Genomic DNA, 15395 nt, shown 5'->3' on the forward strand with positions numbered 1-15395 from the left:
CAAAGGTCAACTCCTTCAAATTCATTCCTAGGGAAAGAGAGAGGAAGAAAATATATAATCTAGTGCTTTGTCTGACATCATGAAATTCATTAAGAAGGAATGAAAATTTCCCAATGTTAGAATTCTGGGAAATTTTCTAAAATGCCCACCTGTCTTTTATTGTTATTTTACAATGAATTCATTCATTCAACCAGTATTTATTGAGTGCCTACTGTATGCCGGGCTGTGGGGATAGTAAAAACAATAGAATGTTAACCTCCCTAGCTTATAGTCTAGCAAGGGACACGGGAAAGTAAAAGACCAATCTGAGCACTGTGGGAAAAGTTCTATGAAAGGGATATAACTCAGGTATCGGGGATCAGGGGCGGGAAGCCAAGGCCAACTGGGTGGCACGGAAGGAGGGTAATGTGAGAAGCCTTCCCAGAGGAAGCGGTGTCAGAGATGAGTTTTGATGCTGTGATGTGACCCTTTCTTTCCACTGCTCAACCGTCTTCATTCTTGGCCATGAGTATCAAAAATATATTCTGTAGCTACATGTGCTATGTTATGGCTATTTTATGACATATTTTGAGATTTGTTTAATCTTTGATGTCCTAGGCTAAGAGTTCACTAACATCTGATGCCTCCTGTCCTTAACATCTCTCATAAAACGTGATTGAATATTTTTAAGCTTTGAGTACTGTGTAGCTAAATAAGTATATGGCTTTTATTTTGTTTTTTTTTTAATTTTTTTAACGTTTATTTGTTTTTGAGACAGAGAGAGACAGAGCATGAACGGGGGAGGGTCAGAGAGAGAGGGAGACACAGAATCTAAAACAGGTTCCAGGCTCTGAGCGGTCAGCACAGAGTCCGATGCGGGGCTTGAACTCATGGACCACGAGATCATGACCTGAGCCGAAGTCGGACGCTTAACTGACTGAGCCACCCAGGCGCCCCAAGTATATGGCTTTTAAATCATCCCCCGTAACCTCTAATTCCTCTCATTTGGGACAATTCCCTTGACATCATGTCAAAAACAGTTTGTTTACTATTTCATTATAAAATTCATCTTTGAGGGGCACTTGGCTGGCTCAGTCAGGAGAGCATGCGACTCTAGATCTCAGGGTTGTGAGTTCAAGCCCCATGTTGGGCGTGGAGGCTACTTAAAAGTTAAAAACTTTTTTTAAATTCATCTTTGAGTTGAAAAGCAACAAGTACTAATACAGTGCTTCAACACGGACTTGTACCTGAGTTGTATCCCTTTTGTAGAACTTCTCACAGTCATCACATCTGGAAACTTCTGAGTTGTGTGTGTTACACAAGGTATTTCTTAAAAAGAAAAAAAAATTTCTCTGAGGTGGGGGCCTGGAATGGAGAGAGGAGATGTGATGGCAGATAGATGAGTACTTATATTTTGGGAGCATAAATCACGTGCCAGTACTTTTCTGGTGCCTCGTACAATTTTTTCCCCCATTTAGCCATATTCTAATTGAAGTATGACATTACATCCCACCACTTTTTTTTTCCAGTTTATTTGAGAAAGAGAGCACTTGATCAGGTGAGAGGCAGAGGGAGAGAGGGAGAGAGAATCCCAAGCAGGCTCCACACTGTCAGCACAGAGCCCTGTGTGGGGCCTGAACTCACGAACTGTGAGATGATGACCTGAGCCAAAACCAAGAGTTGGACCCTCAACCGACTGAGCCGTCCACGTGCCCCCATCACACCACTTTTTAAAAACCAGTCTTAGGAAGATGTTGAGCTGCCTTTGAACCGCTTTTCCTAGAAAGACTCTGTTTGTGGATAGAGCACTCCTCTCCTTTCCTTCTCTTCTTTCAAGCACAGCCCATGTTGCTATAGATTTTCTCTCATCCACTATGATCATTAAGCTGCAATGGATGCTTCTAGGGAGCTCCTTCTTGGCTCGCCATTATTCATAACTGATAGGGACTGTTTGTGTAACAATCCAAATGAATCAGCAGGAAGATATTACAATTAATAAAAAGAGTTTAGTGATGTTGCCTGACACAAAATTAGGGTGAAGTCGATTGTATTTCTGTATACCAGCGAACAGTTGGAAAGTAGGATCTGAAAAATGATCTCAGCTATGATAGCATAAAAATATGATGTAGGAATAAAGCCAGCAAAAAGATCTCCCAACTATTTCAGAGCCCTGTGTTACAATCCACTGACTGATTTGTCTGTCCCTGCACCAAAACTACACTATCTTAGTACTATAACTTTTAATAAGCCTTGATATCTGATAAGTCAAGTCCCCCAACTTTGTTATTCTTCTTCAAGAATTTTTTAGGTATTCCTGGCCTTTTCATTTATACACGTGCAGCTGAGAGTCAGCTTGCCAAGCAAGATCCACAGAGAAACCTGCTGGGTTTTTATTGGCAGTAAATTGAATCTAAAGACCAGTGTAAAGAGGGTTAACGTATGTAACGATATTTGAGTCTTCTTGTCCACCATTATGGTAAATCCCTCCATATATTTAGCTCTTCTTTAATAACAATAAAACTTTCATTTTCTTCATAGGGAACTTAAAACATTTTTGTTGGATTTGTTCTTATATACTTCATATTTGTGTGATATAACTGGAATCGTTCTTTTAAATTTCATTTTCCAATTTGCAAGCATGGGAATAAAATGGACTTTTATGCTGGTATTGTATTAAGCAACATTACCAAACTCTCTTTTTATTCTAATGGCCGCCTGCATATTCTTTTGGATGTTTTACATACATGTAACCGTACCAGTTATGAGTAATGACAGTTTTCTTTCTTTGTAATAGTATACCTTCCATTTCTTTTTCTCCGCACATCACTTAGTACTTTCAATGCAGTTTTGGTTAAAAGTGACGATAGTACGCATCCCTACTATTTCTGATACCAAACAGAAATTGTCAACACTCGCCATCAAAGATGGTGAAACTAAGTGTCTTGCAAATACCCAGAACATTCAAGATACTGCTCTTCCTAGAGTATCGACATTTTTATTGTGAATGGGTGTTGAATTTGACCAAACACCTCTTCCTGAATCTACTGAAATGATCATAATATATTGTTCTTCTGCGAAAATGGAAAACTATATGAATTGAAGTTTTAATGCTGAAACAAACTCCCATTCCCTGGAATAAACCCAACTTGGTCATGATATGGTATCCTTCCAGTAGATTCCCGAATTCCATTTGCTCTTGATGTCTTTGGGATTTTAACATCTCTGTTCCTGAATGAGATTAGCCTGTAATTTCACTTTCCCCAAGTGTTCTTGTAGGTTTTAGGTATCAGGTTATACCAGATTCGTAAAATCATTAAAGGAGTGGTTCCTCTGATCTAGCAAACTTAACATGTCCAAAACTGAACCACTGATCTTCCGTCCCAAACACGCTGTACTCCCCAGTAAGGGTAATTCGATCCTTTCTGTTACTCAAACTGAAAATCCTGGTGTCCTCTTTTTCTCTCTTATTCCATATCAAATCCATCAGAAATCCTTTTGGTGCTACTTGCAAAATATGTCCATTATCTAGCCACTTTCTGCCGCCTCGGTGTTCCACTCTTGTCCAGGCTCCTGTGTTTTTGCCCTAGTCACCTTGGCCCCCTTGAGCAGGGGTCGGCAAACGTTTTCTGTAAAGACCCCACTCGTAAATATTTCAGACCTTACCGGCCACAGGGTCGAAGCTGCAACTCTACATGTCTGCTGTGGGGAGTGCAGAAGCAGCCACACACAATACAGAGGAAATGGCGTGGCCCAATTTTGCTGTAGGTTACCAAGGCCCGCCCTTCAGGCTAGGCTGTTCCCAACACTGATGACTGTAATCCTTTCAAACCCTAAGTCAGCTCTTGTCACTCATGTGTTGAAAACCTCCCAATCGCTTTCCATCTCACTCAGAGCTAAAGACAGAAGCCTTCCAGTGTCCCCTGGAGGGCCCGGATCTAGCCCTGCCACCTTCTACTTTAGCTCTTCTCTCTCTGTCTGTCTGTCTGTCTCTCTCTCCTTCGGTACCAGCCACACAAGCTCCTCCCGGTTCCCAGAGTGCACCAGGCTTGCTGCCGCCTCAGGGCATTTGCACTGCTTGCTACTCCTGCCAGAATGGCTCTCCCTCCACCTATCCACCTGCCTACCTCAACTCTTTTAAGTCTTTGGTCGGCTGTCACTTCTAATGAGGCCTTCCCTGGATATCCTATTTAGCGTCAACCTCTACACCCTCCCCTGACACCTTTCATCCTCTTTCCTCAGTTCCGTGTTTTCCATAGCACTAATCACCTTCTGACACACTATGTAACCAATATTTCAATACGTTATTTTCCATGTTTTCCCCTAGTAGAAGTAAGCTTAATGAATTCAGGGCTTTAGTCTGTTTTGTTTGCTGCCATATCCCCAAGGACTAGAACATTACCAGTGTAGGCACTCAATAAATATTTATTAGATATATGAGTGGTTGAATGGGTGGAGAGGTGGCTGGATCAAAGAAATACCGTACTGTGATCCTTGGAACACTAGCTGTCTGAAGTAGAGCTTGGAATCCAGGTGACAAAGACCTGCTTATTATTGAACACTCCAATGGAATTAAGTGCCTCACCAAGTCATGAGCAATGTTTCACAGGAAGTCTTCAGACAAAGCCTAGAGGTTAATGACTACAGATGTGCACATTATTACTTGCAGTAGATCGGAGACGAGCTGCTCTCTCCCCTGAAGTGCCCCAAACACGGGCCACCCCGAGGTCCTGTGATACCTCCCCAGTTGTTGATTAGCAGTGCGGATAATACTGTTGGTTCAGTGTGTGACGAGAACTTGTGTCTTATTGCAACTGCTAATTTTCAATAGCAGACACCAGTGTCCTGTTAAGCAAGTATAATTTTCCAGTCTTGAGATCTGCTTCTTGGAGAAAGACTGAAAACCCTGGTAGGCATTATTGGCCAAACTGCCAGAATATTTGTGCCTCTTGAGATGTTTGTATCTTGCCTAGAAAAAAGTCACTGTCAGAGACAGAGTGGGCGGTAAAGCCGTGGCACAGATTTTTGGGTGGCACAAAAATTGCTGGGTAAAATACTACAGCTGAGGCAGCCTCTTTTTGGCCTGAAGCCTCTTCATTTTTACTAATATTGCTTATGTCTCCTCTTTTGCCTTGCATTTTTGCTCCTGGAAAGGAAACAAAATGCTCTTGTTGCCTTCTTTCTCTTTCTTTTTCTTTTTTTTTTTCAAACCCAGTGTTCCCTATTAAAGAGTAAGTCACTGTGTGTACCTAATTACACGACCAGATGGGCAGGTGTTCGAAAACCTATTCTCCAACTTCCAGATGTTGTGCTTAGGGATTTAACAGAGATGTAAGAAAAAAAAAATCGGGTTCTATAATGTGTTTTAAATTATAAGCCTTAGATCCCCATCCAACACAGATAGGCTACATAACACACCGGGAGAAGAGTAGACTGAGATAAAATGAGCACAGCAAATGTTTGCTTTGACATTTTTTGAATCACTCATACTCCTTAGGAATATATTGACCTGCCAGTAATAGTACAAATGTAATGCTTTGAAGTGAAATTGCGTCTGTCTCCAAATTAATCAACCTTTACCTATTAACTAAAATTCTTACAGAAAAAAAAAAAATACTGTTTACTATCAGTATAAGGATTTTGCTTTTCTTCTTAGGCTATTTTCACTTGTTTCTTCTGCATCCTTTTAATGGAATGTATAGGTCTCTTGAAAGGTAAGGTTAAAGTTTACAAGTCTGGCCTGCACTCGATAACAAAATGATTCAAAAAGCAGGATTTTGCTTCCTCGTGCTCAGAAAAAAAAACAAACGAAAAAACCCTCATATTTCACACTTAACCAAAATCATGCTCCATTCATCTCCAAGGAATTCAGAGATCTCACACAGTTTAACCTACTAACTATTCTACTTGCCATAAGCTTTCGCCTTCTTTGAATTCAAAATAGGGATGATTTTCAACTTTTCTCCATTCTCCCTTTGTTAATGCTTGTGACTGTTTCTGAACTGCTTCCAAATCAGGAGCGAGAATGTATCATTGACATTGACATGCGCAGCGAGAAGCCATCCGCCTCCTGAAGGCTTCGTGATTAAACCATTGCTGCACCTGATTTTCATCCCAACCACATCCCAGTCATTGGAGTCAAGCTGACAATTAGACTTGACTTGAGAAGCTCAGGACTCCGCGCGCTTTGTCATAACCTGCATGCATGACCCGTAAGAACAAAGCACTTCGCCTCAATGCCAATCCTGATGAAGATGTTTTCTCTGTCTTCCAGTGACGCAGAAGACCACAAGCCTTTGAAAAAGGGCAGTCGAACACCTTCAGACAGGACGGTGAAGAAAGAAGATAGCGACGATAGCCTAGTTGACTACGGAGAGGGGGTGAACGGCCAGTTCAATGAGGACGGCTCCTTTATTGGACAATACAGCGGTAAGAAGGAGAAAGAACCCGCCGAAGGAAACGAAAGCTCAGAGGCACCTTCTCCTGTCAATGCCATGAATTCCTTTGTTTAACCCGCAAGCCCTTTGCCAATATCCCATTTCTCTAGAATGTTCATCCTAAGCACTTGTTTGTCTGCCTTCTCATACTATGAACTCAGGGGCAGACAGTGCGTGTTCTGCCGTGTGTTAATATTATGAGAACAGCTAAAACAAGAACGCAACTCCGTCAGATGATTTGTTAATGTGAACTGCAGTGCAAAGTGCATCCTTTGTCACTCAAAATAGGCATCCTTGGTTTCCGCAGAACTGATCAAAATAACACAGCCTCATCAACGGATCGTGTTACTTCCTCTTCAGGACACAGTTCAATATGATGCATGAAATAATGCTACACACTTAAAGGAACACCTGTGTATGTTATTAAAACATAGTTGGAGACTCGGTCTATACTATCGTCGGCCGAACCCCGAAATATGAATTCCGTTTTCATTGTCAAGAGTGTAACTGTAGTATTCTCTAGAACTTCAATGTCTTTGTGGACATTGTTGTGAAATTGGTGACTCTGTGTCTAGCTGTCTAGTCTTTTTGGGAGACTGTTAGCAACAGGATGTACAGTATATACTTGCTAAATGAGTTAATTGTGACAGTCGCATTTGCTGATGCTTTACTGAGACTCTGTTACCGGCCTTCGCTCCTGTTACTTCCTAGCCTTCTTAACCCTCCGGGTGTTACAGCAGTACAGTGTTCTACTTTTTACATTCATCTCCGCGTTCAGTTGTTTTTAGGCATAAGCAATGTGTATTCCAATGCATTTTGGCACTTAGGCCAGGCTGAAAGAATCAAAAACGAATCACTCCACTTAAGTTTCAAAAATGACTCCAGAAAGCACAGGGCAAGAGACACGTACAGTGCCTTCAGACAACAAGCATTCCATAACATGCTGCCTTCTTTCTCCGCCGGGACGGTCGCCTCGGAGTCCCAGCTTACTGTCAGTGTCCAAAAGTAACTTTTGCAAAGCAGAGACCATGAAAACCGCAATGCTGAAAGAAAGGGGAGGTGAAAATGAGATGAATAAGACAGTTTATTTTAAGGAGCATTTCCCCGTCTGTATAGACAGAAAAAGCTTTAGCACCAACTGGAGCACATGACGATTCGGCGGTCTTTTATGGTTTCTGTTAAAGTCAGTTCGGTCAGAAGGCTGTCAGTTGGGTAGAGAATTTTTGTAAACCATAAGCTATCCCCACACCAGAAGCATAGGACAGTATGCCAACAGGAATGTTATTCTCCGGGCCTTTACGTAGGGGGCAACTTTTGAAACTCTCTGCAGCATTAAACAGCGTGTATGCTAATTGCTAGGACACATTTCCGAATCTCAGAAATCTGACACGTGCTAACGGGGCCAACAGTCAAAGGGATTCCACCCGCAGTTTCAGACATCAACATACCCATTGTACCGTATCCATAAACGAGATCTCTCAAATGGTTTACCTCCAAATATGAAGTCCTCTAACAACCTATGGTTGAAGGAATGCTCCGTTTCATTTGCCAATAAATTGGTTTCTCATAACTTGCATCAAGTTTAATTTTAAGTGAAGCTTTTTATATGTAGATATTTTGTTGAATTTGTAAATATACCTAAAGTGTAGATGCTATATGCATAGAGGTGTTACAGACAAATAAACCTGCAACCCATGTTGATGTTGTACTGTATAAGAAGTTAGCTAATTAATACAGTGCATGGGATTGGAAAGCATTTACTTAAATACCTTGTGGGTTTTTATTTTCCCTTTTTTGCTGTGAAACTGAAATAGTGATCTATGCTACATATTGACAGCAAGTTTCTAGAAATCTTCAGAGCTTTGCCTGTGGGGCTCAGTAGGCCTATTTCCGGCACGTTTGCTGTTTATAGGTAAAGCACAATTTGAAGTAATCCCAGGTAAAGATGGTCCTACATAATCCCACGCCTCCATGTTCGCTTCTCACAGACCAGCCGTTCTAATGGAAATACAGAAAGACGAACCAGGCTTGCCTTGGCATCAGAGAGCACAAAGATAAAAGTTACTTTACATTTGCCGATGTCTGGGAGGGGGAGGGAGGCGTTACAAGTACAGTTTTTACTCTCCCATCATGGTAGGCACGAAATTTATCTGTGCATGAAGGGGTCACTTCTGTAATAGGGCAACAGATTTTGTATTAAAGATTAAATGTGGTTTTAAAAGTCCCTCTCTCTTTTGTAATCAGTCATGTTCTTCGTGGAGTGTGAATGTGCAGGTCTGTGTAACGGTACAGGCAGATGTGACTGGATTTCCATCAAAAAAACACAAAAATCACTATTAAACAGTCTTGATCTCTTTGTGATCTTTAACTTTTTCAACCATGTATTTCCTAATGTTTTAAAAGAGCGCAGATTTTTATTTTTACTTTTGAAAGGCCGTTATAGGCACAGAAAATGAAACACAAAACCAAACACGGTATAAAACGAAGCTAATAAAATAGGGGCGTGCCAAAAAGAATTTGAATGGAAAGCAGGTGGAGAGTCTGAGAACTCGGGTGCTGCTTCCTCTCCTGAGGCCCGACTTCCACGGGCCAGGTTCCCCAGTGCCCGCCGTCAGCCTGTCTTCCGCGTGCCTGGACCTCCACCATCCTCATGGGCCACTTGGGTTCCTTCACCTCTCCCTCTTGGTGAGGTGGTCTGTGCATTTACAAGTCGTACGGGTATGTCATCTACTCCCTTCTCTCCAGCCCCCGCTGTTCTTGTCTCCAATCTGCCCAGCTCGGCAAATAACCAAGGCCTGGTTTGTTCCTCTGTTCCACCGCCTGTCCTTATTCACCTGTCCCTGGTCCTGCCTTTCCAGACACGAGCCTGCTGGCACAGAGCCACCCCTCCCTATAGTCACTCTTGGATAACAACACATTATACAAGTGGGCTGTAAAATGCTATAATGATCTTAGCATTTCTAAGAGCGTTCCCTCTGAACACCAGATTGGTACCTCCCGTCCACACTGTGGGCCAGATTTCCAGTCCACACCTGCAGGCCACATCACCAGTCACAGCTGTGTAGCAAGGAGGGGCTGGCCTGTGAAAGCCTGACCACAAAAGTGGTCCATTGATGCCTTCCTGTTCCGACAATTTATAATGGCCCTGATTTACTTTTACTTTTTATTTTTATTTTTTTATTGTGTTTATTTTGAGAGAGGAAGAGAGAGAACGTAAGGGGGCAGAGAGAGAGAGAGAGAGAGAGAGAGAGAGAACCCCAAGCAGGCTCCACACCATCAGCACATGGGCCAGTGTGGGGCTTGAACCCAAGAACCTCGAGACAATGACCTGAGCCAAGATCAAGAGTCAAGAGTCAGACGCTCAACCAACTGGGCCACCCAGGTGCCCCCTGACTTACTTTTAATGCCTGTTTCTGGAAATGCCTTGTGGAGGCAAGGGAGAGAAATGCAAACTAAGAAGTCTCATCCAAACTAAGCAGATTTCTCCCTGTCACGAGATCGTTCTATAAATGACCACCAGAGGGCCCCCTTGCTTTATTCAGTGCAAAAGAAACTGCTGGAAAATGAAGCCTCTGGAGATACAGCACAAGCTATGATGCCTGCTGCAGCCGGAAAACATGAGATTTGCAATGTTCTCCGAGGAGCTCACAACTTCCAGGAAGTTAGTCTGTGTCGCTGTGAATCTTATTAATCTTCTTACTCTTATCGTTTGCAGCCATGGCTGGGTGGCCGATCAGCAGGGGGGAGGAAGAGGAGGAGTGTGCCCCCTGGCTCCCATGAGGCACCCCATCACTGCCACATGCTGGTGGGGGTGAGGACGGGGCGTGTTCTAAAAATGGTTTCCCCTGTTCCCCGAGAGTGTGCCATTTTGTCTGCCATGAACAGATGGATATGTTCTGATTGGATCGCACAAAAGATATAGTTTAAGGACAGTTTTTATTTATCACTTTAAAAAAAAAAAAGGCAGAAGAGGGAGAGAATACTACCAGAGTATTTATAGTAAATAACAGTTCTCAGGTTGAGATAGAAAGAGACCGGGATTGACACATTCCAACTCCGCCATCAACTGTGACCGTGCATAAGTAAACAACCCCCTCCCCACCATCTCCCACCTCTTGAGGCCTCTGTTTCTCCAACTTTAAAATGACAGAAAGCAGATGATTTCCAGTATCCTTTTCTGTTTGAATCCTGTGGCTCCCAATTAACCTCTCCTCCCCGCACCCCCCCCAAAATTTTAGCACCTACTACTGCCAGATATTTTGCTAAGTAGGGAAGGTACAAGAAGAGCAAAACCGGATTGTGGTTCCTGCCCTCACAGCGCCTGGAGTCTGGTGTGAGAAGACAGACACTGATCAAATAACCACCCAAATGAATGTGTAATTCCAAATCAAGAGGAGCGCCCTGAAGAGAAAGCACAAGTTCCATGAGAGCAAGCGATGGAGGGGCTGACTGGTGGGGAGCAGTTGGGAAGTGTCCCCTAAGGTATGGGAGCTGGGCACTGGAAGAATCAAGGAGGAGAAGTCAGGACACATTGCTGTAAAACAAAGACCAGCGTTGCCTGGAATGCATGAAGGACCCGGGCCAAGCTGGGTCCCGAGGACCGCGGGACAGGTTTTTGTATTTATTCAAGGAGCGGTGGAAAGCGTGGAGTAATTGAAGGGGTTGAAGTAAAGGGTTGTATGATTAGATTGTAGTGGGGGAGGAGGCCTAATTCATGAGATGTAGTGTGAGGAATGGGCTGGAGGATGAGAGCCAGAAATTGATAAGCCACTGGGATGCTTCGCAGTAGTGTAGACATCAGGTTGCGGACTTGGATCCAGGATCATCCCACTGGAGATGGAAAGAAGTAGATGGGTCCTAAAGCTATTTAGGAAGAAAATTGATGGCGGACACTCGGATGGCTCCATTGGTTAAGCATCTGACTTCAGGTCACCACCTTGTGGTTCGTGAGTTTGAGTTCTGCATCAGGCTGTCTGCTGTCATCACAGAGCCCACTTCAGATCCTTTGTGCCCCCTCTCTCTACTCCTCCCCAGTTCATGCTCTCTCTCTCAAAAATAAACATTTTTTAAAAGGGAAGAAAATTGATGGGAGCAAGAGATTCGATGTGTGAGGTTGAGGAAAGGGGAGGTATCAGAGATTGCCCTTTAATTTCTGACTTGTCTAACCAGACGTGAAGTTCACTGAGGTGGGAACATCAGGAAAGAACCAGGCTTGGAGCTAGGTCAGGAGTTCAAGTTAATAAATGTGTTTGAACCGCCTCTGAGATATCCAAGTGGAAAGGACTAGAAGAAATTGGATGTATGGGCTTAAGGCTTAAAAGAAGCTTCTAAGATGAGGAATAGTAATCGAAGCCATGAGGCAGGGGAGGAGATTGCCTAGAGAGGGAATATATGCAAGAAGGCTGAGGATTGCACCCTACAAAGAAACTCCCAGATGTAAGGGACAGGAGGAGGCAGATGGGCCTCTAAAGCAGACCAGTGAGCAGGAGCCAGAAAAGCTGGGAAGAAATGAGAGCGTGTCATCTTGGACCCAGTGAGAGAGACCATTTCAAGAACAGTGTCACATAATGCTGAAAAATCAAGCGATCATGAGGATTGGGAAACACTTTTTGGATTTGAAGGCATGGAGGTCATCTGAGCCATTAGTAAATGCTGTCGGGTAGTCTCTGTCGGGTCATCTGTTGGGTAGTCAGGTTGAGGTGGGGAGTGAGTGGAAGGGGAGGAAACGGACACAGAGATCTGCCATTACCCACGTGGACAGTCCACTTGTCCCCGGGCTCAGTCCCTTGGCATCTCTACCTGCATAATCACATAATCTACACACCTCACTCCCGCCCACAGCGTCTCCCCAAACCCAGTGTCCCTCTCCTTTCAGTCTCTCAGTTTATTCTTTCTCTATTTCTTTTCCAGCATGGATTTTAAGGCCCATTCTTTTTGAAACACCCCTGCTTTACCCCAAAGCTCTTTGCCCTTCTGTCTTTTCTAAATACATGTGGCGGTGCCATGTTTCTCCAGATCAAGTCTGCTGCCTGCTTTTTCCTGCCCGCCCCCAGGGGCTGAGAAATAGAATAGACGTTAGTGTCCTTGTCATGACAGAAGGTTCTTCAGTGGTCACGCTCTCCATCCTGCCCCGTAGACCTAATTTTTCTCAGGTGAACTTCTATTCTCACATTCAGCGAGGACCATTTCAAATCTTTTCCACTCTCCCCACCCAGCCTCACACATCACTCTGTGAGACATAAGCCCACCGACCCAATCGAAGGAGGGACACAGAGACTCGGAGCACAGTGAAGCGAGCCTTTAATCAACGTTCTTGCAAGAGTGGGTGTGTGATGGACAGGCACACTCAGGGAAGTCACAGCAGACAATTTATTTCCTAGCGTGCACCTCCTTCCCCTGATTCCTCATTGGCTGAGTACGACAGAGGTTACAGCCTTACCCAGATGCCGCCTATGCCCATGTAAGGCAACGAGTAGTCTGATTGGAACAAACGTATGTTCCCTGAGGTGGCAGAGAGACTTTCAGTCCCTCTTCCCTTTGTTGTTTGACGCAGGCTCACCGCAAAGCCTGCGAGCATAACAGAGGGGAAGAAGCAGGAAGTGAAGTGTCTACGGGTTTGGGACTCCATTGTGGGGGGAGCAGCTTTTGTTTTGTATTTCTGAAAATGAATCCTCTCTCCTCTCACAACTGTCTGCAAGGTGACCTCCCATCACAATTCACTGAGAAAAGAAAACAAGCAGAGATGGGAATACCCTCATCTTCCTGCCAGCAAATGCTCTCTTCCTGCCTCAATGATCTCCTGTCCTCTATCTCCTATTAAAATAGAGGAAGCATCCTTCCCTGCCTCCTAAGACCAGGCTTCTACCTGGGTCTGCGAACCTCCCCCCTTCCCTGCTCTTTTCTCTTCTCCTGCTCACCTGGACCCTCTGTTGCGACTTCAACCCATTCCAAGTCTCTCCCATCTAGAACCAACAGACTTCGACACCTTTGATTCCCCACCATACACCACCTTCCGCTGCCATCTACTCTCCTCCATGGCCAAAAGGCTGAAAAAGTTGAAATAACACCAGTTGGAGGATTATAGAAGTGACTATTTGCCAGAGAGCGCATCCTTTGTTGTTCGAGAACCATCGAACTTCCCCCGTCTTGCTCAGTTTGTCCTGCGGACGGTCTTTCTTCAGCTGTAACTATTCAACTATTATCTCAGTGAACGACTCAATCTTATTTTGTTTTCTCTCTCTCTCTTTTTTAATCAGAGGGACTGGGCCTGCACATTGGAATCCCCCCGGGGAGCTTTCAAGTCCCACCGCCCTCCCGCCCAGCCACCCCCTCTTTTCTCTGTTGTCATTGCCTCAATGACAGCAAGATTTTTTTAACCTCCCCAGATTCTAATGTAGAGCCAAGACCGAAAGCAGTGTAAGGAAACAATGTGTTGCCACCTCTTTGTGTATGCACTTAAGGTACTTAATGAACAGTATTTCGAATACATTGCTACGCACAGGTTGATCTCAAATTCTCTTGTATTCCTCTCGTTAAAAAAAAAAAATCTAAGGAAAATGGACGCCATATTTGCTGGTGGGAATACAAAATGGTACGGCCACTTTGGAAAAGTTTTGGCAGTTTCTTAAAACGTTAAATACAAATTTATCATATGACCCAAAATGCCACTCATAGGTAGATATCAAAAGAAATGAACAAATGTGTCCACACTGAGACCTGTACATGAACATTCACGGAAGCATTAATCAGCATAGCCAAAAAGTAACCCAAATGTCCGTGAACTGATGAATAAACAAAATGTGGTCTATCCATACAGTTGAATGGTACATCCATACAATTAAATGAAATACTATTTGGTATTTTTTTAAGCGCTAGTAATACATGCTACAACACGGAGGACCCTTCATCATGTTATGCTAAATTAAAGAACTTGATCACAAAAGGCTTCATGCTGCATGATTCCATTTACTTGAAACGTCCAGAAAGGCAAACCAATAAAGACAGAAAGCAGACCAATGGTTGTCTGGTACTGGGAATGGGAGCAAGGATTAACTATGGATTGGCAGGAAGGATCTTACAGGAATAACGGAAATGTTCTAAAACTGGATGGTGTTGATGGTTGCACGACTTGGGAAATCTATTCGAACTCATGAAATCGTATACTTAAAACCAGTGCATTTGTGGTGTGTAAGGTATACCTCAATAAAGCTGTTCAGGTTAACCATCCCTAGGCTTGTATGTATCTGAGAAGTGATCATGACTGTGTATAAATAAGGCTTATGGTGAGTACAGCACCACATCAAAGGCCGCTTCACCCCTCTGGCCTCCTGTGTCCTCAAGACCAATGGTTCTCCAAGTGTGTTCCCTGGAACAGTAGCATCAGCCTGTCTGGTTTGAAATGTGAATTCTTGGCCCACCCCAGATCTACGGAATCAGAAACTCCTGGGAGTAGAGACCAACACCTGTGCTTCGTTTAGCACGTGCTCTTAGCTTAGATCATTTAGCCAGATTCTGATGAACTGTGAGAAACACGGCACTCAGTTTGCACGCTGGCCTCTCTCCTCTCCCACCTGTAGGCATGGAAGTGATTATCTGTTGAGATCAAGAGAAAAAACTAGGCTCTTTTAATAATAGCAAAGATGCCTGGGTGGCTCAGTTGGTTAAGCTTCCAACTTCGGCTCAGGTTATGATCTCATGGCTCACGAGTTCGAGCCCCGCGTCGGGCTCTGTGCTGACAGCTCAGAGCCAGGAGCCTGCCTCAGATTCTGTGTCTCCCTCTCTCTCTGCCCCTCCCCCACTCATTCCCTCTCTCTCTCAAAAATAAATAAAACATTAAAAATTTTTTATAAATAATAATAGCAAAAATGCTTGATATAACCCAAATGTCTGCCAACAGGTAAATGAATAAACACATTTTGGTGTATATACTAATATTCATACCAATGAAATATTAATCCACAATAAAAAGGAATAAACCACTGA

At 43.7% G+C, this 15395-nt stretch overlaps 1 protein-coding gene across 21 annotated transcripts in view; it reads left to right on the top strand.

Moving 5' to 3' along the window:
* Window positions 1–8637, top strand: part of NRCAM (neuronal cell adhesion molecule) — a 284783-nt gene extending 276146 nt beyond the window's left edge. For 20 of the 21 annotated variants that reach the window (XM_019451145.2, XM_053896796.1, XM_053896800.1 and 17 more), the window contains one exon: window positions 6251–8637. In XM_019451145.2, the coding sequence (XP_019306690.1) occupies window positions 6251–6488 (238 nt within the window). In that variant the 3' untranslated portion in view covers window positions 6489–8637. Of the gene's footprint in view, window positions 1–5993; window positions 6218–6250 lie in introns of those variants that run through there. The other variant, XM_019451160.2, reaches the window with a different exon arrangement.
* The last annotated feature ends 6758 nt before the right edge of the window (window positions 8638–15395 follow it).

The sequence above is a fragment of the Panthera pardus genome, unplaced genomic scaffold (assembly GCF_024362965.1).
Source record: "Panthera pardus isolate Hobbes unplaced genomic scaffold, ASM2436296v1 HiC_scaffold_8, whole genome shotgun sequence".
In the NCBI taxonomy this organism is placed as follows: domain Eukaryota; kingdom Metazoa; phylum Chordata; class Mammalia; order Carnivora; family Felidae; genus Panthera; species Panthera pardus.